Genomic DNA, 23,773 nt, shown 5'->3' with positions numbered 1-23,773 from the left:
TTTCCATCATGCTCCTATTGTAACCCCAGCCGCCACGTCGTGCTTTCTCTTCTTTGCACAGCGATTCAGTTGCCACCTGTGCAAAGAGCCCTGCTGTTTTTCCTGCATAAAATGAGACCGATTTTCATGCTGCACTGCATACGGGACATGCAGGCACACCAAAGCCCTCTCTCAACCACTGGACACACACGGTTTTTCTAGCAAACACCACAGAGATGCTGAAATGCCACCCAGCGACCACAGAAAGAACATGCTGCAGGTTGGGCCATAAGCTTCATCTGAGATTCACCTCATTCGATTTTAGCTGTGTAAATGTTAAGCATCTAAAGTAATCACGTACAGACCTGTGTGGTCATCAAGGAAGTGCTGAGTGTCCCAACCATAGGCTGCAGTGCCATTTCGGAGATCACAGGGCATCTCATCTGGCCTGCACAATCTGTTCCAGGTCACAGGACTCCTCTAGACCCAGGGACCTATCTGCCAGCCCCTAGAGATGCCACAGACTCCATAGGGTATCTCAGGTGACACCAAGGCAACTGAATCACACCCCACAGAGAGGCACTTTAGACAGGACCTTAGTAACTTTTTCGCACAAAATACGTAACTAGCACCATTTAGGAGCTGAATCTCATCATGCACCAATACGTGCAAACACCTATAGATTTGCTTGCTGTTTGCTTCATTACTCCACGTAGTTAACTAATCACAAAGGTAACAGTGGGTGGGCCTTAGCTCCAGGTTGTAGGCAACTAAAATTTGGTATGGAGAACTACAGCTTCATCCAGATGGCCTCTCTTAGGTATCTAATGCCATCAGACTTCCTTAACCCACCTGGTCTCCAGCTGCTTATTCTGCTTTAGATGTATAGATGTCTATAGATGCGCCAGTTCTGGTGTGTTAATCCATGACCTGAATCTAACTCCAGTGGTAAAACAAAAGATAACTGGGCCCAAATGCTTTTCACAAAACATCAGCACCTCTTCACCCTTCTGTGCATGAACTACTCAGTCAAAAGGCAATGTTTGACGCTGTAGTATCTGCTGAACATTTGTTTTGCTATGGCTAAATAAAATCAGGTAAGATTTTTGCTGAATTATTTTGCTTGAATAAACTCCACCAGAAGTACACAAAAACAATCTGTGTCATTTGATCACCAGTATCTTCAGAAAATGTCATATTTACTTCTTATGGCAAAGCTCAGCCATTAAAAGAATCATTTGGTCAGTAAAATCAATTAATATAATTTTGAGCAATAAAGAAATTCTAGCTTAAAAAAAAACCCACAAACCAAGAGCCAACTCTTCAGCTGCTGAAAACTTTATTCTTTTGTTACTTCATACACCTGAGCTATGAAGGTTTGTACAAAAAAATAAAATAAAATCCCAGTATAGTTTTACTGATGTTAAAACTGTAGCCTCGTATTTTTTAATCATTTACTGTAAATATGAAGAGGGGAAGGGAAACTGCCAATGAATCTACCGAAAACACTTAACCTTTTGGGGATTATGTCATTATTGTTGCAACAAGGATTGTCTAAGATGCTTCTTTTTATTTAAGAAATGCCAATTTTATTCAAATCTTCCTGCAGAAATGTCTCCCATTTAAGGGAGAAGTTCACTTTTCAGTTTAAACCCTTTTGCTGTCTCATCCAAAAAAAAAACCAAAACACATTTAGTCCTTAATGAACAGAGCAAGGGCTTCACTTTGTCTTCTCCACCTAGTGGGAATGTACCAAACAACAGGGCACTGACAGAGAAAAAGAAGGGATTACAAAAAACACATCTTGAAACTTCTCTTACTAACAAAATTCAACGTAAAATACTTGTAGCAGCCCCAGCTGCGACAGGGAGTGCAGTAATATGAAGAGACGAACATCTGGATGGAATGTAAGCAGCAAATCCTCCAGCAGAGGAATGAAGTCCATCAGCACGTGGAAGGTGTATGTATGTAATACGGCTTGCAGAACTAGAGCCTGTGAGAAGCTGAGTGCCTTTTGCAAGATGCTATTTGAGGGTACTGAGTTGTGGGAACCATGAAGCCCCCAGATAGCATCTTGCAGATTTAGGTCCCTAATACAATATAAAACACATTTGCTCCAGTTAGTGACCCAAGAGCTTGCTTTGGCTTAGATTTTCCCCCAAGCATTTGCTGTTAAGTTAATTAAGAATTTTAAAATAACAGTCTCTCACTTGCCAGGGACTCCACATAAATACTACTTTCTCTTCTTCTATGGGCCAGATTTTCTGCAAGGTTAAATCAATACCGTTTCACTGATTGAGGATCTGGCCTTAAAAGTCCATCCAGTGCATTAAAACCAGCACAGCATGACATATACCTTGGCAGTAGAACAATTCTCCAGATTAATATTTGAGGGAAATTTGGCAGTTAAAAAAAAAAAAAAAGCTCTGTTTTGAAATGCTGCCAATTTTTTAATCAGTGCTGACCACCACAGTCTCTTCTCCTGTGACCTGTACAGTTACGGCCGGAGTTCCACTGTCGTTCTCCTCAAGTTTCAGCGCAGCATTGTCCAAGCCAGTGCTGCTTGGCTGGGGCAAAGCGGTGGGTTCTGCTGTCCGAGTTGGAGTGGAACAATACAAGATGAAGCCCACCATGATGATAACAAAGGACAGGATATAAAGACCTGAAAACTGGCACAGGAAAGAAAGAAACACATTAAGTCTTGTCTCATGTAAAAAGACACAAATGCTGCCTTGTTTTAAAAATGCAAAACCTACCCTTCTTTTTAAAAAATATTTTTATGAAGATTATCACCATGATCTGTATTCAGGTCTGAAAATCAAAATTCAACAGCTCCATTCACTGATAGGTTCAAGCTGCTGGCTGGTTTTCTCTGCATCTCATCCTCAACACTGTTGGACAGGGAGTTTCCTTAGGTCTACATACAAGAATCTTAACAGAGAGATCACATGGCTGTAAATATGGTGATACTGAAGGATAGTTGCTTACACACATGAATGCTGAAGCACTGTACTTCCTAGAGAATTTTTGTTTCAGCACAGCCAACTATTTCAGCTCCCAGCAAAAGATGAATCTCCATCCTACTGCAAGTCACCAGAGCAGCTGGTTCTCTCCACAACTCTCTTAACCATCCGCAGGGCTAGATAAATGCTATTACTGGACCAAAACCGGTTTCCTCTCTACACCCAGCAAGTCCTTGAAGAGAGGGAGACTGGGGCTCCTTTGACAAGATCAGCGTTTGTGCTCCATTAGAGTGGTGTGAGGTAAGAGTATGAACTGCTGAGGCACGTCAGGCATTTGATTCACTATCGTTCACTTGCCTGTTCAAAGTCCAAAAGTTGCTGAGATTCATCCACCTTGACAGAAAAATAAATGTTTGCTTCCTAACACCAGATTCAATAATACAAAGTGTTCACATTATCCACAGCCAGGAACATTTTTTCAGCAGATCTGTTAAAATCCTCTGTATTGTCTTTGCCCAACCGTGCTGATTAAACAGTAGGATGAAGGACATAGTGCATCCTACATTCGACTGTCAATATACCCTAACTTCCTTAGCTTCCTTAGGCGTGCTTGAAAAATACGTTCTAGTTTATCAAGTAGCAGAGCTGGATGAAATGAATGGTAGGACCTGGACAGTGGACTCTGATCCAAAGAAGACTGAGGCATCTACAATTAAGGCATTGCAATTCCTGGCTGGTAGTCACTTGGCTCAGAAACCCGTGGATGGCACCATGCAGAAGGAAAAGCCGACTGAAACACAGTGGCCTCACTCCTCACCTTGCTGGCTGTTTGCCTGGAGGAGCTTGGAGTCAAGGGTTTGCTCTGCACAGGAGGAAGCACCAGGCTCTGAAGATGTCCTGATGGAGGCAACAGCAGCATCCGTGGCCCCACCCCTGACTGACCCATTCGCATCAAACGGGCAGAGCTTGGGTCTGTATCAAGGCAACTGCACAACCTCTCTGGAGTGCAACCTAAGGCCACGCGCAACCGTGTGGCTGGAAGGCGAGACTGGGCAGTCGCAGTAACAGCAGGCTCAGTGGTCTTGTCCTGGTTTTTTTGCTTCTTTTTTTTTTTTTTTCTTCTTTTCAAATATTGCAGCAACTTCATTGCTTCAGACACTGATTTCAGTCATACCTGTGCAGCTTACATCCCATACTCACTATCAAGCCTAAAGACTACTTTAAATGTTACTGGAGGACTGTAACTCCATCTAGTGTCTGTATTTCCAGTATGCTCCCTTCCATATGAGTTTATACAACAAAAGCATTTGGAGGCTTTTTTTTAATACCTCTTGAGGGATTACAGGTATCTATATAACGAGCTTATTAGGAACAAACACAGTAAAGATTCCTATGGAGTAAAAGGAAAAAAAAAAAAAAGCTCTTCAAAACAGGTATGCAAAACTCATAGTTGGGGCTGAAAAGTTGAGTGCATTACACTGTGCACAAGGCAAAACTTATAAATTCCTGGGCCCGGTCTCTGCTGTAGCCGCTGTATGGTTGTGCAGCTTCTGCTTCAGAGCAGGCGTAGACCACAGCAATTCAGAGCTCTCCGCAGCTCGCTCCGCTCTGCAGCCCAGCCAAGCCACAGTGACTTGCTGTGAAATATCATCTACTAATGGGGAATACAGAGCAATTCCTTGCATTTTTGTTTGTAGATACCTGTCTTCAGGGCGCTTTTTTTAATCCAGGAAATGTCCTGCCTGGTAGAATGTAAGTATGGTTCGCTTCCTACATTCATTTTTAGCCATAGTTAATGGATGCTTCATAGCTTGGAGCAAATTTTGGAACCCAAAACAGGGAGGAAAGCTGAGCTAAAAGACTTGAAAAGGGAAATCTAGCTGCTGTCGGACCCCACCATTACGAGACCTCTGTGCTGTAAAATAAATTGGTCTTCATTTTCAGAAACAAATCTGACCTAAAAGCTTCTGGCTCTCCATAATGCTGAAGAGAAAGCAACCACATGGAATAATACAAATTAAGTTCTTAAGCAAAGTTCACAAGCTTCTGACTAAGCCCTTCCAGTCACCGAGCGACTGACTCAATTACTCCAATCGCTGTAACGAGCAAGGTTCCCACGAATGATTCTGGATGAAAAGCGTAAGGTGGAATGAAATCTTTTTAGCGCTGTCATTTAGTTTGAATAGACATTACCAAAAATATTGTAGGGAGTAATAAAAGTAACTGCCTTTTGGACAGTGCACAGAATAATATATTTATCTTTCAATTTCTTTAGTCTCTCCTTAGCAGTAGCACTGAGAGAACCTGATTCTTATCCCAAGATGTTGGTAATGAACAGATTAAACTTCTAAAAAAACTATTAATTTCTGGAAATGAAGCCAAACTGCTCCACTCTCGGACACCAAATGCCTTTCAGGACAGGGAGGTTCAAACCTTCCCTTTGGGCACTTGGAGTGATGAACCAAATCTAACATAGGGCTTACAGCAAGAACTCTACCATTTGAACACCTCGGGAAATTATTTACTATCTCTTAACATCAACTCTAACATATTCCATCAAGTGTGAAATTGTTTGAAAACCACTATCTGCCTAATGATGCAATGCTGTGTAATTAACTAAGTATGACTCCTCCCGATTGACATCTGCCAATGATGAACGATACAAGCTGTAGAAACGTACAAGTGCAAACGACTGTTCAGGGGAATATTAAGAACATTATGCATTATTTATAATTTTGGACTAAAAACGTAACTGAAATTCTAGTGAGAGAATGAAGATACTTACCTTATAGAAAAAGAGGAAAAGCCCAAAGAACAGACTGTAGAGATCCGCAGTCAGAATACCCAGGTTGACCGAGGTTGCGCTGGTAACTTTAATCACTACTGGCATGAAGCTATACAGCCCAAACATACACAGGGCAAAGACTGTAAACAGTAACACTGTAAAACAAGACAACAATTTACTCCTAAGGCACAGAATAATGGTTTTAAAGAACACCGACATTCTTCAGATGCTTTAAAACTACGCATTTTTATCTTTAAGGATAAGATCTCCTAAAAGATATGGGAATGTAAATTTACGAAAAACATGGAAGAAATACTTCTTTTCTGACACTGCTCAGTATTGCCAATATTACTGTATGTATACAAGAAAGTTCTCATTCTTTCCTAGTTAACTTAAGAGCTGACTGAAGAAATTTAGAGCCGCATTTCTTAATAACATACAGTTCTGTTGAGGTCAAAATGTGTCACAAAATCCATTTTTCCAGTCTTTCACTTAGGAAGGACAAAAGAAAAAAGTTCTTGTGATGTTCCAACACCAAACACGTCTGTAATTAAGCAGGTTTAATTTTTACTTATTTCAATTTATTTTGAAAAATTATTTCATGTTATATGTAAAACGCAAAACCTGAGCTCAAAGGTCTTAATGTTCAATCGTGCAAAGCTTATCCCTTTGCTGAGATGCAAAGTTTGCAAAAAATAAATTTGTGACAATATAATATCAATGCTGTTTAATATCCAGAGAAAGAAAATGAAAACCCCAACATTCGAAGTCTAAATGATTATCAATTTCCAGTGTTCTATAAAAATGCCCATCATTTTGTCATACACATACCAATTTTCCAGTTCCATTGAATTCTCATTATCTCCCTATGTTCCACAATGGCTCTAGAGTTAGAAAAAAGATATAATACAGTAAAAAAAGAAACAAATAAAAAAATCATACTCAAATAGAGAATTTAATTAGAGAATGTATATAAGAAACATTTTGATTTATAATCCCTTAATTTTTTGTTTGAAATTTTATTGAACGACACTAACTCCAACATCTAACAAGCATGAAAAAAGACCTGAAAATTAAAGTGCCTGAAAGTCAAGAGCATTTTTATTTAATTCTTATGTCTTCTTCCCAGGCTTTTTCATCCTTCAGAGATTCAGTTTTACTTTATATACCATTTGAGGAAATTATTAACTATAATGATGAGAAATGAGGATCATGAAATTCATTAGATAGACTTAAGTGCATGTGGCCTGTTACTCAAACGTGGTTATTTGTAAGAGTATACAAGGCTTCATTTTAAAATGAAGTTTAATACGGAAGACCTCCTGCTAACGATTATCTCCTAAACTTTTCCACAGAGAAAATCCATTAAGAAATACATTCCTGTGAACAGTCCTCAGCATACTGAGTGTCCTCATGAAGATCAACAAAATAAAAAATACAGCCAAGTATCATATGTGTTCAGTTGCAGCATTTCAGCTTTAGAATTGCTGTAGTAAGAGTAGTGCAAGTAAGAAGGATATAAAATGGATGCTGATCAGCAACAAAAAAAAATTCAAGTGGAAGGACTCCCATATAGGCCAAATGCAGACGTAACAAAGAATTAATTTAATAACAACATCATCATTTCATGGTAGACAAGCAATCATCTGTAGAATATTCTTAATTAGTTTTAAAAGAAATATTAGATCCTTACAGCTGTAGACCGCTGATAATAGTCCCAAACAAGCCCACCATTCCTAGAAACTCCACTCTGCTCAGATTTTTCACAATGTATTCCTCACTCACATTAGAAATGGCATACAAAGAAGCACCAAGAAGCACTAAGACATCTCCAATCACCACGTCACTACCTGTACAGAAATATTAATCCACAATAAGGGTAATGCTGCAAACACTTTTTAACTTTCCTTAAAAAAACAAGCAAATTTATCTCTAACATCTCTATCCTCCTAGCACCTTCCAGCGTCAGGGGAAAGGAAACATCACCTGTGTGTCCAGAAGAGTTGCCTGGTGTCTGAGCACGGACTCTGCTACCTGCTCACATCACCCTGCACAGTCTGGGATGAGTTAAACCTGGCATTTAAATCTCATCCTAACCAAGCCACTGCTGTATAGTCTGGTCCAATTCTACTTCTGCTGACCTCAGGCACTGTAGGGACTTGAGAAAATCACCGGTCAGAGATGCTCTCCGCCTTTCTGAATATTGCCCCTGCTTTTGCAGTAAGACCTGATTCAAGTCTTGCTAAAATCAGTCTATTGATTTCAGCGGGACCTGGACTCAGCTTCAGGTTTATGACAGGTCTTAAGTGGGCACTGCAGATGGGTGGTATCATGTGTCCTGCTGCGATTTATTTATGCTGTGCAAATGGGATGCCCCATGATACAATCACTCATCAAGTAAATGTCATTATGCATCAGCTAAATAGCAAGAGGATTGCTGCTGTTTAAATCCTTGAATTGATTTAAAATGTCCTTCCCTGAGCCAGCTGGCAATCTCTAAGAAAATATGTCTGAAACATGAGGGTAAGCAGTAGCAAGGATACCCAGGTCAGCAAATAAAGCACAACTGTCTTAAAGTCTCAGTGAAAGATTTTTCTCCCTCAGGACTGAGATACTTGTACCACATAGCATTAAAGCTAAACCTCAGTTTGTCTTGATATCTTACCTACAGCAAGGCCTCAAAATAATGCAAGGCACGCTTATCTCTATGCTGCCTGAAGAAGGTAACACCCCATTCCTCTCCCCCGGAAAATTACTTTGCCCTATAACCACTCGCTCTGAAAATTCAAAATTCTTATTCAAAATAAGATTGTTATGATATGAGTTGATTTAGGCATAATTCATAGAGAAGACGTGATCTGCCCTTATCTGCACCCAGCTGAATCCTGGTCCCCAGAGCCCACCCTCCCTCCCAGAGGTCCCAGCAATCCCGGCATCCTGCCCACGTCTCCTCTTGCTCTCCATCGTAAGCCCCTGCTTTCCAGGCTGCGGGCTGTGGGCCCTGGGGATATGTGGACTATTTCTGTCGGGTCTGCCAAAGATAACTCAGAGAAGTCAGCCTGCTCTTAAGTAACTTTTTATTTGCTATTTGTGCTCACAGAAAACTGCAAATCGGAGAAGTCTGGCTGCCAGCAGGCTGATACAGTGTAAGCAAGACAAGGTCTGCAGGGAGAGGCAGCATCTTTTATTAGACCATCTTGCATGATTAGTAAAAGTGAACGAGCTTTCAGGAATGAGGCCTGTCATCAGGTCAGATAAACAGCAGCAAAATTTAAGCTTAACAGAAGTGTTTCTCCTTTAAAGTGGAAGAAATAATCCAAATCTCCAAGCAAAGAAATTCCACAGCTCCCTATAAAATCAGCATCTCCTTGGCCACTACTTTCTTGGACAAGAAATACAAATAGCAGCGTGCCTTCTGCTTTGCTTTTTTAAAATAAAACTCTATCCACTCCCCCTGCATTTGTTCCTCTTTGCTTTTACAAGTTAGCCCGCCACAAGAACCGTCTCTTTGCTCTTCCCCCGCCACAACAAACAGCTCCTTACCTTCGCTGTCCTGCCTTCCTGCCAAAATATCTGCACCCACCATTGTTCCTACACCCAGCAAACAGACAGCAACAGCAATAAAATGGATCAGCCTGTATCTTGCACGGAGAATGAACCACGACAAAGCCATCAGCACAGGAATCCCGAAACAGTCCAGCAGCTGTGTGTACAGAGAAATGGTTTGAATTAGAAACGTGCCCCAAACGCGGATTGCGCTATCCTGAAAACAAATGTACGCGATTTTACTTTCCGTCACTACCAGCTGTTAATGAAAGCCATAAAGCAACTCCACTGGATTCGTTCAAAAGAGGGGCGAGACCCACAGTTTGCCATGAAAAGCATTTTGCAAGTGAAGGAGGAGCTGGGACGGGGGTCCGCTCTCTCCTGGGAGGAAGGCACTGATCTAGAAACTCTTCTAATGATGGATCTAATAAATCTTTGCAGCTTCACAAACGAATGCTAGGATGCTGCTCTGAAACCACGTTGCTGACCTTGACACCAATACAAGGAGGTGGTTTTATCCACATTTCCTTTTCTCCCCAGCAGGTTTTGTCTAGCTCATCTTTTCACCCCTCCTCAAATCTGTAATTAGAGTTTGGGGCTCCATGTACACAAAGTAAAAATTTGGAACTATTAAAGGATACAAGTGATCTGATTTTACATTGACCTGAATAGGACAAGAATCTGACCTTGTAGTTTTGGTTTTAATTTTTTTTTTAACCCCAATCAGATCCTACTGAAAAAAAAAATGGTACATGTGCTGGAAGCCATATGCAAAACTGATAGAAGGAAGATAGGAAGGGAAGAACAGCTGTCCTCAAGTCACCTTCCCAATCTTCCAGCTTCCCACACAAGCATGTACAAGCCATCAATCCATTTTCTCTGTTAGAGCTGACTCTCAATTAGTCAGAAGCCAGTAGCCCACTCTAACTCACCCATGCCCCAGCAGCAGAGACACACAAGGCAGCTGGAGTTTTGAAGCACTTCAGATGTGTTTGCAGACACTGCCCTGAGCAGACTTACTAGCTAGGTTTCAAGGGTGTCTGTACTCCATGACATGCAGTGACACAGACTTCTCTTTCCTTTCTTCATTATCCCTTCTGTGTGTTCCTAAAATCCTGCACATCTTTGCCTTGCTGTTAGACCCACCCATCTTCTACCCATTCTCCAGAAAATACCAAGAGTTAGCTGTGTACTCAATACAGAAAAATATGCTGCAGCATAAAATGGGCATAATATTCTAGGATAACCAAATAATACCAAGAACATTGAGCTAATCATAATTGGTTTAATATTTAATTCAACAAAACAGACTTTGTTTCTGAATTTGCCTGGAGGCAAAAAGGTGTGTTTTCTGACCTGCCTCAGTAGACTGTCATGAAACTACATAAAGGAACAGCCTACAGCAGAACATATAGTCAGCCTTCCAAAGGCTGCTGAAAAATTACTCTTGAATCTCAGCCCTTAGAACTTGGCCTCTTGAAGTCCCTACAAAGTTTTAAGTCCAGGTCAATAGGACTGGGACATAATCACAGAATGGGTTGGGTTGGAAGGGATCTTTAGATCATCTAATTCCAATCCCCCTGCCATGGGCAGGGACACCCTCCACTAGACCAGGTTGCCCAAAGCCCCATCCAACCTGGCCTTGCACACTTCCAGGGAGGGGGCACCCACAACTTCACTGGGCAACCTGTTCACTGCCTCACCACCCTCACAGTGAAGAATTTCTTCCTCATATCTAATCTAAATCTACCCTCCTTCATTACAATCAAGACAAGAGTCCTTGGTCCTTAATGTTCATTGCCAACCTCTGCCTGCCTAAGTGCACCCCTGCAGTCTTCTGCTGTGCTGGCTTCCATTAGTTCAGCCATCGTCCCCAAGGATTTTAACTGAACTTGTAAGATTTTCATGGTATTTCTTGTTTTATTTGTTCATAACTCCACATATTAAAGTCTTACAAGCTTAGCATTAAGAGGAGTTACTACAGATTAAATCCTAACAGTGCCTCTAATCCTTCCATCTATTTGGTTTCACTCCTTGGATTGCCTCCACCTTGTCCAGTTTATATAGACTGTTTGTAAAGTGCAAAAGCACTTGCCTAGGCTGTATTATGAGACATTACAACCACACAACTCCTAATATGAGATACCATATATTTCAATTCAACTTTGCTCTACTGAAAAATATCATGCTGTGAGTTTCTGTCTAGTCACAAGCCTTCTTCTCTATCTTAAGTTTAGTCTAGGCTCAAGAAAAACCTATCATTTCTTCCAAATTTGACTGTTTTGACTAGTATCAAACAACAAGAAATATTACAAACATTAGAAAGCAAATCTTTAACCCCTAGTAGTAGATGTCTCTTCTACTAATAAGTTTTCACTTCCCCATTAATTGAGATGTTACCACGTAGCTTTCCAACCTCCAAGCAGTTTTTTTTAACCCAAACAGAAAGAGTGGAAGAAAATCCTTTTTAAAAAAATTCTTAATTAGGATGTGTGGGAGTAGTACATAATGAGCCAGAAGCTTTTTCAGTAATACTGGATGGGGAATTGCTGCATCCAGACCAATAACATACTGTAGAGCTATAGCATCCTCGTTAGAGGACTTGCAGCCAGGACACACAGGCACCAAATGATAAAGAACACACCCTGGTAATCTATTCCAGGGGACAATTATCCTCAATTACAGACAGAAGAAATCTGATTTCCAACTACTGGATCTTGCCTTCCCTTCATCTACTAAGTTACAGAGCTCTTTGTGGAAAATGCTCTCTTCTATACAGGATCAAGATCAAAGAGGTGCAAAGCAGATGTAACATTGCAATGAATTGTGCCAATGGAACTATCCAAAAGAATAAAGTGTTTTTATTCAGGTTGTATGAGATTTACAGCAGTACTGAAGTACTGATTTCTATTGCCAGTAGAGCGTCAACTTATTCTAGCCTGTATTTTTACAAGGGAAAAACCAGATAGCCTGATGATTTGATTTACAAATGTTTTGACTCAACCCAGGCTTTGGCCACGCTGTTTGCAGGAGGTTTTAAAGGTAGGGTTAGTAAATTATTAAAGGACGTTTTAATAACATGGTTAATAAATTATCATAGACTGTTGGAGGTCATTGGTTTGCTTATAATTGCCAGCTCCAGACAGCTTTGTGAGCAAGAAAGCTCAACAGCTCATCCTGCTTGCTTCCACCGCACGGCTCCCTTCGGGCAGCCTCCAGCTGAGCCCCAGGGGCTCATCTTGCATTTTCTCCTAGTGAGGTTAACACTCTTCCATCAGCTGATATTCTGTCAATAGCTGCCTATAAAATGCCCTCCATCTGAATTATCTACAGAGCAAATGCTAATTGTGCCCAATAATATGTTAACAACATGAAACCACAGCTATGCTGCTTGGGTTTTTTGCTATGAAATATGTGGTCAAACAGCAGCACAGTCGAGTCCTGCCACAAGACAGGACAGTGGCAGTGAAAAGTCTCACTGGCGCTGCTGAAGCCACAGATGAACGGAAAGAGTTGCAGTTGTGGACCCAAAGTCTTTTTCTTTATTTACAGGGAAATGAGAGCTGCTATCCCCATGTTATCTCCTTAAAAATCTCCCAACCTCTTCCGTGCAATGCTAGTATTTGATAACTAAAGGAAAACCAGTTTTGCTTTTGTGTGCATGTGTGAGAAAATACATGGAAGTTCCTTGCTGAGCTGAGAAAACATACCTTTGAAGATAAGTTTCATAGGGCTGAGCTGAAGCTCCAGCCAGCCAGCCAGCATTTTAACAGTGATTACCCTGTACTCGGGAAGGTGCCACATACTCCTGCGTTGCTCTTATGCTCCCTGGGCATCCACTCACAGCCAGGCCATCAGCCTGAGTGCTCTGAACCACGGGCTCTGATGTAGCTGCAGAACTGCTTGCTACTGACGGATAGCACACACCTTGCGCTAGAGCAAATCACAGAGCAAATCAGAAAAGTTTTGTCCTGTATCTCATTTCTGACAGTGGTGAGAAACTGGTGCCCTGGAAGAATGTGCAAGAACCCTTGCGGCAACAGGCAGTTACAACAAATTTGCAGTTCCTGAACTGACGCAAAGCAGCATCAGCCTGAAGGTTACCACATGGGAAAAAGGTTCAGCAAATGCTTGAGTTGGGCAACCAGACAGGACAATCTATCTATTCTTTCTTAATTTCTATGAAAGAAATCATGGGAATAGCTTTACTATTACTGAGAACTTGGATCAAAGTCCTGGCTTTTTCAGCTGTAAATTATACGATCAAATAGCGTCTAAATCAAGTCTCAAGCTTAATTTGATCTTGAGACTGAAACGTGTCACTCCTAAAGCTCTGATTTCTTAGACATTATTTATCAGGAAATTAAAGGCCTAATGAGTCTTAACATGTAAGTATGAAGTGGAAATGTGACAATAATAATCCAGCAGGCATGTGTTACTGGTCTTTGGTAGCGCAAAGAAAAGTTACTGCAGTTCTCTAAAGGGATCCCAGACCACAGGAGTTTATTGCTTTACAGGTAATTCTTTTAAATATTAACCCTTGTTACTTTGACTCTGTAAAACACTGACACCTAAGCACTCCTTTCCAACTAACAGCCAATTCTGTATGGTACATTATTTCTCTGTTCAGGTAAGTGGGGCCATGACCCCAGCCATAGATCCACCACCGATAAGAGCAGGCGTAGGTTGGCATGGCCCCGGACACACTCCCTCCTTGGTTCTGCACCGTCCCCTCCCTTGTTCCAGCAGCAGCTGTGGAGCCACACAGTGAGCTAACTTGGGCCTGACACAGCTCGCCAATAGTCCAGCCAAAGGCAGGGTTTACTCTGACTTTGATCAGTGCCCTGAGCCAGTTTGCTCCAGGGATTTGGCCATGCAAGCTCAGGAGCATGCAGTTGGAGGCAGGAGCTTTTCCAGCAGCTTATGTCTGTGTAGGGTGACAAAGAAACTGCAGCCTTAGCCCTCCTGCTCGTAGAACTATTTTGGAACACAAGATTTATCATAGTGCAGCGACGCAGCACCAAGCACTGCTGTTGCAGAGGATGTTTACTGGCACGCAGCCCTTCTTTCCATCTCTTCCAGAAAGGGGCCTGAATTGAAGTGCCACATCCAAAAGCCATAGGCTTGACCCCTCAATGCATAGTCAGCAACACTGGCTAACTACCAGTATGTCCTCACACGTGGGGTTACGTCTCACAATGCCTCCCACAGCTGCTAGGACTAGGCAAGAGATCTGCGTCACCCTCATCAGCAAGAACCTGTGCTGAGTGAGTGTTATCTGTTCCTAAATCTTTACTTTGTCAGGAAAAAAACCTGAGTGGCTGTCAGCAAACTCTTAGAAGTGCTTTCTATCAAAATAATTAGAGTTCAACTCAAGAGCTGGCACTGGGTAATACCAGCCAATTTTCTCTGCTTCCTGGAAATGTTACTTATGAGGCAGGATGCTCTTCTCTGTACTGCAGAGAGAAAATAGATATTGGAAAGTTTTTTCAGGCTTAAATAGCTTCCATGTCTGTCCTATGAATCTCATTTCAGAAACCGGTCCAAAACTGTAATAAAAGCAACAGTTCAAAAAGAGATCAGTCCTTACCTGCACACTTGTGAGGGTCGTGTATTGGTAGGCTTTTACAATCGTGTAATTGGCTTCAACATCGGCCAGTCCCAAAAAAATATACTTCCACCACCTCTGTTTTAAAATTTGCCAAAGACTGTCACTGCCTGTTTAGAAGAAAGCAGCAATCAATATATTTCTTTCCAACCAAATGTGGCACAGGAATCTTGTTTTTTTAGAAGCATAAATAAAATGGAGATGTTTGATTTTGGTTGCCCCTGCTTAAGAAAGATACCATAACAGCAAAATGGAGCCTGGGAGGAGACAATGCAAATGGTGAAAAGCACAGAAATTCTTCCACATGAGTTAAAAACTGACAAGACCAGAGTTGTTGAAAGAATAAATTAATACGAATAGGAGGAATATTAAATAGCCTTTGGTAAAGAAGCTTGTTACAACAAAGCCTATTTTCCCTAATGGAACATACAACTTGAAACCAAAGAGCACATAATTTTAAACAGATATGAAATAGAATCAAATTAAATGCACATTTAACCCATGAAATTCATTTTCACGTGTTATTACAAGGCAGGAATTTCAACAAGAACTTTAAAAAACTAGAACGAGTATTAAGTTCTTTAGTTTCAAAATCTGAAAGGAAAACGTAGCAGAGAAAAATATGAACCAGAATCTCCCATCCCATATTTCACATACCAGTCCTAAATGCCAGCATTGTTGTATAAACTAGAAGAAGCAAAGAATAGTTGATAAAACTTTGAAACATTGGAGTATTCACTTGGTACTGTTCTGCTAGGTACTGGCTTGTAACTGCAGTCCCACAGATAAACAAGGATAGCATCTGGCCCAGAACTACCGTTTTCAAAATATGCCTGTGAATACAAAAGACAACATAGTAAGTTTAGAACTAAACATTCACGTTTTTTTAAAAAATATTTGCTAGTTGTACAGGGAGAATGCCATTTTGCCATTTTTTAGATTGACACTTTATTCTTTTTCTACTCCCTACCAATATTGTTCTGATTTACTGGTAAGCACGGTTTTGTCTACACAGAAGATCCAGTCTAACCTCGTGACAGCCATATAAAAAGTGAGGCCAGTTCAAACCACCAGCGATGGAGACTGCAATAATTTGAAAGGCTCTTCAAGCAGCTCACCTGGGCAGGCTCAAACCTATGGCAGGATCTATTCTCATCAAGAGGGATTTTGAGTTAAATCCTTCGTCCTCCACTGAGTCCTGTTCTGACCTTGGGTAACAGAAATCTGCAACATGGAGATAAGGCACAAATACCTTCAGGCTCTTCCAAGACCTGAGTCTTTGAAAGTGAGCTGAGACCCTAAGCTGAGCTGTGCTAAGGAAATACAAAAGCATTAACCATAAAATCATAGAAGAGCCCCGGTCAGAAGGACTTCAAACAGTCATCTGGTGCAATCTTTCATGGGTGGGAAAGGGAGCCTGGATGAGATTATCCAGCACCCTGTCCAGTCACATCTTGAAAATCTCCAGCAACGGGGACTCCACCACATCCCTGGGGAGGTTGTTCCAGTGATTAATTGTTCTCACTGTAAAAAAAAATTCTTTCTTATAATAAGAATGATAATAATTAATACCTATTGTGGATTTTTTCTGCTATGTTCCATCACATCCTGCTGTAATTGAGGATGGAGGTAAGAATACATCTTGGCCAAAGATCTTGTTAGTGTTTACTATGCCTTTTGAGTCCAACCCACAGCTGGGGGTGGGGGGGAAAGCTCATGCTCTTTTAGTGGCAATTCTTCACCTAATATAAAGTGGCTGTGAACTATTCCAGATGTTCCTAGACAAACAGAAGCAGGCACGAATTGCTGTGTATCTTTTGGCTCGCTGTGTTTCCTGCCAGTGGAGCTATGCAGATTTCTGTCTCCGCCTCGTCTCTGCCGGCATACTCACAATACACAGTAAGAGAGGCTCAGTGTTGTGAACTTTGCAGACCTGTACAGACAGCACATCTCATTTGTTTACACTGAAGACCACTGATGAGAATTTCACTGTCTGCACAGCTGATTCATTTGTTCCTACTCCAAGCAAGGAAGAAAGCATCCCATTAGGATTCTGCACCTACCCTTTGTCCATGTCTCTCCCTGGTGATTTGGGGCAGGGCGCCCACGTGCCAGGCACACCACCTGACAGTAACACCGGTTGCTTCCCAAGGTGGGTGACTAACGTACCAGCTCACCCAGCTATGCCGTGCAATTCAGCTGTTGGGCAATGAGAAGGGTGTGTTCATGGTGCTGAAGCCAACTACGGTCATACAGGCAATCCCTCTCCTTTTGGAAGGGAGACATCGTCTTTGCACGGATTCTATTACAGCCGCATGAATCTCATTTTCAATTCAGCCTGACACCAAAGTTCTTCTGACTTTAAAAATGCTCCTAGGCACATTTTTCTCTCCAAGTCCATTTTGATGAGACAGCAAATCTCTGCAAAGTCCAGCCATGTTGCACTTCCAAGAGATTTGAGCCCCATGTTTTGCTACAGCTTGCCTTGCCAATCCCAGCAACGGTGCACATCAACATTGTAAGTATTCATATATCATGTGACAATCTTGTAAGGTCCTATCCAGCCTCATGTGAATAACTCTTTCCGGAACGTGAAAGAACAAACACTGTCATTTCTAACATTTTGAATGTTGAAATAACCAACAGAGATCATGGTTCAGCCAGAAATTTATCATGGCTACTTTGTAGCACAACATTAACTGTAAACAGTTCTATAAAATACATACATGTTTTTATATACATATATGTATTTCTATGAAAAAACCCCCAACAACACCAAAACTTTGAAGCTACCTCACTTTTGTTATATCATTTATTAAAACCACGAAAGACCTGGTTGTCCTCTTACAGTGGAATAACCTCACTACGCTGATCCTCAGCTTCCCTAATGACTAAGTTTCTCCAGTTTAAAGTATCTTGGGAATTATCTTCTTGCGTTTTTGCATATGGGAAGAGACACAGGTCCAAAATCTACAGAATTGTTTGCTTAGTGGTTACTGCACCAGCAATCATTGCTATTTAGTTAATGTATGTCTCAGCACTCCTACAGTATTTACTTCGATGGTACCGAAGGCACCTGACAAGGCAAGCAGGCTTCATCCTGCCTCATTCCCTTCTTTATTCTTCTCGATTTTAATTCAGGGATTTTTTTCTTCCCTGTACCGATCAGATTCAAAATGTTAAGATCAAAAGGGCCACATAAAGACATTGTTCACTGACAGCGGAAGGCTGCCCTCAATAAATGTTCTCTGTGAATCCCAAAACACTACATTTCTGGCAACTTTCTCGGCTGCATGTAAAATAACAGCCTCTTGCTCTGACCGCCCACCATCACCAGGTGCAGCCTCAGCAGGATGCAGCAATGGTTTCCCCTTGCACCATTTGCTAAGGCATCAGAATGAATTTCTTCCAATTGCAAAGGTGACACCATGTTCCCAGTGTAATGCGCTGTGCTCAACACGGTTTGAACAGAGTAAGATGCCCCTCATTCAATGTCAGCTCAAGAGCCTTATTATTTCAGTGCCTACTAAATTCCCATAGGTAATTACAAAAAGTGGTTTACTCTCTGTAAAACTTGAGAGTAAGCTTTAAATCTTATTGGTTTCATTTTGCAAGACAATTTCTTGTAAGAAAATGCTTCAAAGACATGAGTTTCCATTCATTCCAGTACTGACATGAGCATCGATGACCATGATTTTCTTATTAATAATTTATCATCATTTTTTGAAATATATTAATTATTAACTTTTCCATGCCAGAACTTGATCCTCTCTGCTTTTTTTTTTTTTTTTAATGCATTGGTAAGGACTAAATCACTTTGGCCTCTCAGATGATGCAAGGTAAATGGTCTGAAATGCCCTTTAGTTCTACAGTTTTGGGGTGGGGGGGGTGGGTGTTTGTTGGTTTTTACTGTTTGGTAGTTGGCTACCAAACACTTATTCCCCCTCTCCCTTCAGCCACCGTATCTTAGCCAGCTATATCTATGGCTATGCGTAAAACTAGGAGTCATTTTGGGATTTTTTAGAACATGAAAGTTTGACACAAACTGGTCTAAAGCTAATGCTCAACAATGTGCAGCTCTTGACATTATGAGAAAGTCAGGCTGCCTTTCTTTGGCTCCATGTGAAATGCAGAAGAAAAATACCCCCCAAGATAATAAAATACAATCAGTCTCTATCTGAGGAAGTTAAAGAAAATCTAATAAGCCCATAGTTAACAATTTTATTGGCTACTATTTTAATAAATCCTGTAATTTTAATGTGATTTTTTTTCATGCAAATAAATCATAGAATCATAGAATGGTTTGGGTTGGAAGGGACCTCAAAGATCATCTAGTTCCAACCCCCCTGCTACGGGCAGGGACATCCTCCACTAGAAATACAGCTTTTCAAAAAATTAAATTTATTTATGCCACCAGTTAAACACTAACAGGCAAAGCCTGGCAACACTCTTCACATAGACAGTTTACTTGCACTTCAGCTTTAACTACTGAACCCTTCCTGAATGGGGGGGAGACCATCTGATTTGAATAATCTCACATTTTCATGTGAGTAGTTAAAAGAAAATGAAGGTTCATACAGAAGCCATATTCCAACATGACTAGCAGATAGCTCGGGACAGGAAAAAAATATTTTTAAGAACTAACATTTTCAAAAGTTAGTGTTTCAGTGTTCTGCTTTGAAACTGAGGTCAATTTATCACAGAATCATAGAATGGTTTAGGTTGGAAGGGACCTCAAAGATCATCTAGTTCCAACCCCCCCTACCATGGGCAGAGACACACCTCCCAAAGCCCCATCCAACCTGGCCTTGCACACTTCCAGGGAGGGGGCATCCACAGCTTCTCTGGGCAACCTGTTCCAGTGCTTCACCATCCTCACAGTAAACAATTTCTTCCTAATATCTGATCTAAATCCGCCCTCTTTCAGCTCAAGGCCATTACCCCTTGTCCTATCACTCCATGCCCTTGTAAAGGGTCCCTCTCCAGCTTTCCTGTAGGCCCCTTCAGGTACTGGAAGGCTGCTGTAAGGTCTCCCCTGAGCCTTCTCTTCTCCAGGCTGAACAACCCCAACTCTCTCAGCCTGTCCTCACAGGAGAGGTGCTCCAGCCCTCTGATCAGCTTTGTGGCCTCCTCTGGACTCGCTCCAACAGCTCCATGTCTTGTACTGGGGCCCCCAGAGCTGGACGCAGTACTCCAGGTGGAGTCTCACAAGAGTGGAGTAGAGGGGCAGGATCACCTCCCTCGACCTGCTGGCCATGCTTCTTTTGATGCCACCCAGGACACGGTTGGCCTTCTGGGCTGCAAACGCACATTGCTGGCTCATATTGAGCTTCTCATCCACCAACATCCCCAAGTCCTTCTCTTCAGGGCTGCTCTCAATCCATTCCTCACCCAGCCTGTAGTTGTGCTTGGGATTGCGCTGACCACTGTGCAGGACCTTGCACTTGGCCTTGTTGAACTTCATCAGGTTCACATGGGCCCACCTCTCAAACCTGTTAAGGTCCCTCTGGATGGCAATTTAATTTGTAAAAGGTAAGAAACAGAAAATAAAGACTTGTTTTGTTTCAAGAACCAGAAAACATACTTTCTACTGGTTTTACTAAAAAAAAAATATCTAGCTTATTACATGCAAGTATTAAACCTCCCTATGACTCAGGCCTCTAAGAAAACTGAAGTGGCTGAGCCTCCAAACACCTGGGGGGGGGGGGGGGGATAAATTCAGTATCTCAGACAAGACTTTGCAAACCTCAATGAGAGGTCTTTATTTTCTTTCAAGTACCATCAACAGACTCACTTAGCATGGCCCTCTGGCAACATTTTGGCAAAAGTTCAAGCACAGGTGAGGTTACTGAACAGTTCAATAGGTTCCTACCTTGTCTTTTTGGGCATTCCTGACAGGCAGGAGGAACGAAAAGAGAAAAACTTATAAACAACAGAGAAAGGCAGGCTTTGCCATCTGGAACACGGCTCTGCTTGGCCAGGACACACCTCCATGCAGCCCAGTCGCCAGAGTCCAGCTCACAAGCGCGAGGCTGGCAGGAGAGCCAGCACCTCCTGTTTGTCAGCCCAGGGTATCTGATGCAATAGTTATTACAAACCAAATCTAGAGCCCCCAAAAAGCCTTTTAAACAGGGATTTATTTTTTTTCCAGATGGAAACTAAGTCTGTAAGTGGAGCTGGAAGTCAGAAGAGGTAGTTATGCTCTCACTAAGGCAGCACCTGGCAAGTAACAGCTTTGGGACACATGCAATGCCTGCACAACTGGGCAGATTTTTCCACCAAGTTTTCCATGCTTAACCAGGGCTCACATTTTAAGTGATATACTTGAACAGGTCTCTGTCCTAAGCTGATTCAACGAAGAAGGGAAAGGGGACATTGCTCTTTCTGGACTCCACACCTCATCTTAACTATTTTCTTCTGTTATTTTCTCTGATCTCCATGACCTGTTAATGAAAGATTATAGACCAGACAGAAGTAAAGAAAAACAGGAAATTGACAGAAGTACAGAAAAAATAGGAAAATAGAAATATCTTAAGACAGAATCACTAGAAAACATACATCAAGTGCATGTGTGCATACGTGAGATTGCACTCTTAGTTTAACAAAATCAAATACATCATTCGCTAATTCTACGCTTATCTTAGCTGAAGTGACTCTTCACACCCTCACACCACAGCAGCTGTAGCTCAGCTGGGCTTCCACAGCGGCCCCGGTACAGACCGCCCTGCTCGCGCAGCCCTCCCTCCATAAGGGCAAGCCTAAACTCTCCTAGCTGCCGCCGGCACCCCACCGATCCCCCCCCTCTGCCACGGTGGTGGCTTTAAAGGCTCGCCCGAAGGATCACAGCTCTGCTCGGCCCCACGCCCCGCTCCCAGCGCTAACCCCGGGCCCGCACCCAGGCGTGTGACCCCCCGCGGCGGGTGCCCCACGGCGGCGCTGGCTGCGGGCTGGGCACCGCATGGCTTCTCCCGGCGGCACAGATAAGCCACCGCATCCTGACCGCGTTATCGGCCAACGCGTCGAGCACAGAAGATTGTTTCCCCCTTCCCTTCCTCCGGCGGAGCGCGACCCCGGCCAGAGGCACGGCCCTCCGCCGCCCCGGCCGCAGGAGCGGGCGAGCAGGGAGGCTGGCGCTGCCCGGCTCCACGTGGAGCCCGAGGGGGGCCGCGGCCGGGGACTCACCAGGTGCAGAGCTTGGCCCCGAGCAGCGCCAGCAGCCGGCGCGGAGGGGCAGCGGCAGCCCCGGGCGACGTCTCGACCTCGGGCGCAGCGGCCGCCGCAGCAGCAGCAGCAGCAGCAGCAGCAGCACCGGGCGGCGGCGCCCCGGCAGCGGCTGCCTCCATGCCGCGGCGCTGCCCCGGCCCTGCGCCCGCCAAGAAGGAGGGAGTGGGGGAGGCAGGGCCACAGGGCGCTGCGGAGGCGGCGGGCGGCGCTCCGTAGAAGGGAGGGAGGAGCGGCCGCGGCACCACCGGGACCGCGGAACAGAGCTTTGCTGGTGGCTGCCGATCCGAGCTTTGTGCCCGCCGAGGGGCCGCCCCCAGGGGGCATGGCTCGTCCTAGAGCAAGGGGACGGAGCTCTGCTGCCTGCCCGGGGGTGCTCTACGGGTTCCTTCCCCTTAGCAAGCCCCAAATCCTCTCCACGGGTTTCCTTTACTTCTACCCGCTGGGTGCAGGTGAGAACGGAAGAGCAGCGAAGCACCAAGGCGAAGTTCATATTCCTGCTCTCCACCCCAGGCAACCTGCGGGGCTTCCCGGCAGCAGCCCCAGCCTGGTGCTCTGCTACGGGTACTATTATCTTCACCTTTAATTTTATTTGTCCTTTACCTGCAATCTGTTGCCGACTCTTCAAAGACGGAGAATTGTGTCTTTGGTGCTTTTTGTCTTCATTTAAGCTCAGCTCTTAGAATTCTTTGCTACAGGTAGGCTGCAGCAGCCTCACACCAGAAGCCACTGCCAGGCTGGGGCTTTACACCAGAGCTGCTCAGCTGCAGGAGGATTGCAGTCCCAGAGGGGTAACTGTGTACTGTGAAAACATGAAACAAAGTAATAAGTTTAAATGGACAGGGACCTCTTTTTAATTTAATTTCTTAAATTAAAAAAAAAAAAGGTTTAGAAAACCCCAAACAACAGCAACAACAATTTTTAAAAGTGCCCTTTGTTACACTTCGGGGACTAAGTTCGTTTCAGAGTATGATAAACTTTGCTGTCTCAGCAAATTTTTATGGCTTATGGACAGCATGGCCATGAGTGCAGAGATATCTGAGACATCTAAACCTGACTTCGTGTTCAGCTACTCCTGCTTTTCCTGCTATTCAGGGTTCGCCCCAAGTGTGGCCATGGCTGTGTGTTTCTGGAGTTTTGTCAGCCCCTGACGTCGCCTCGTGTCACAGCAAAGGGACACGGGTGCCTGGAGCGTGTGCCGGCTGGCTGCCCTGCTCCGGAGACACCCTCCGTTCAGCCAGGATTGGTGTTACTGCTCCCTTGTGCTGCCTCACCAGTGAAACTTGGGAGTGTGGGCATCTGAGGCTGGGCAGCCTCTTTCAGACATGAAACCTCTGTTCCCAGTGCTCTGCAAAAGTAACAAATTTCCCTGGATACTGTGTCCTTCCCGGGGTGAATGAAATCCCAGGGAGTGGCTATAGTTTATCAGTATGTGGTATGTATTTGGATGCTTAATAGGCCTCTAGACTAGTAGGCATCTACCTCTTTTTTTGACTTCAAAAACTGTTGAAAAGAACGATTAGCAATACATTTGTAGAATTCTTTAAAAATGGATTCTTCCTATTCAAAATGTGTATCTAAATTTCAAACTATTTGGAAGTATGACTGAAAGGAGCTAAGAATCTAAATATTTCTTATAGCTGGTTATCTTCTAGAAATGGTTGAAGGATG

At 43.1% G+C, this 23,773-nt stretch overlaps 1 protein-coding gene across 4 annotated transcripts; it reads right to left on the bottom strand.

Annotated features, from left to right (window-relative positions):
• Nucleotides 1-1,301: 1,301 nt before the first annotated feature.
• SLC35F2 (solute carrier family 35 member F2) lies at nucleotides 1,302-22,346 on the bottom strand. Of its 4 annotated transcripts, XM_075742267.1 has the most exons (9): nucleotides 22,064-22,256; nucleotides 21,190-21,324; nucleotides 15,539-15,714; nucleotides 14,864-14,991; nucleotides 9,271-9,430; nucleotides 7,421-7,577; nucleotides 6,559-6,611; nucleotides 5,728-5,882; nucleotides 1,302-2,648 (listed from the first exon to the last, which is right to left on the bottom strand). In XM_075742267.1, exons 2-9 carry the CDS (start codon nucleotides 21,255-21,257, stop codon nucleotides 2,430-2,432), a joined length of 1,116 nt encoding a protein of 371 aa, XP_075598382.1. In that variant the 5' UTR covers nucleotides 21,258-21,324; nucleotides 22,064-22,256; the 3' UTR covers nucleotides 1,302-2,429. The 4 variants fall into 4 exon arrangements, with proteins under 4 accessions (XP_075598382.1, XP_075598384.1, XP_075598383.1 ...); XM_075742269.1 differs by lacking the exon at nucleotides 21,190-21,324 and having other exon boundaries at nucleotides 22,064-22,346; XM_075742268.1 differs by lacking the exons at nucleotides 21,190-21,324; nucleotides 22,064-22,256 and adding an exon at nucleotides 16,945-19,947.
• Nucleotides 22,347-23,773: the final 1,427 nt, after the last annotated feature.

The sequence above is a fragment of the Balearica regulorum genome, chromosome 1 (assembly GCF_011004875.1).
Source record: "Balearica regulorum gibbericeps isolate bBalReg1 chromosome 1, bBalReg1.pri, whole genome shotgun sequence".
NCBI classification, from domain to species: Eukaryota; Metazoa; Chordata; class Aves; order Gruiformes; family Gruidae; genus Balearica; species Balearica regulorum.
Note: the sequence above shows the minus strand (reverse complement) of the source record. Positions and strands in the feature narration are given on the sequence as shown.

Coding starts and splice junctions, on each gene's coding strand:
- SLC35F2 (XM_075742269.1), bottom strand. CDS start 22,224: ATGGAGGCAGCCGCTGCCGGGGCGCCGCCGCCCGGTGCTGCTGCTGCT. Junction 15,715..22,063: donor GGGGCCAAGCTCTGCACCTG/GTGAGTCCCCGG, acceptor TTGTATTCACAG/GCATATTTTGAAAACGGTAG. Junction 6,612..7,420: donor ATTATCAGCGGTCTACAGCT/GTAAGGATCTAA, acceptor TTCTAACTCTAG/AGCCATTGTGGAACATAGGG.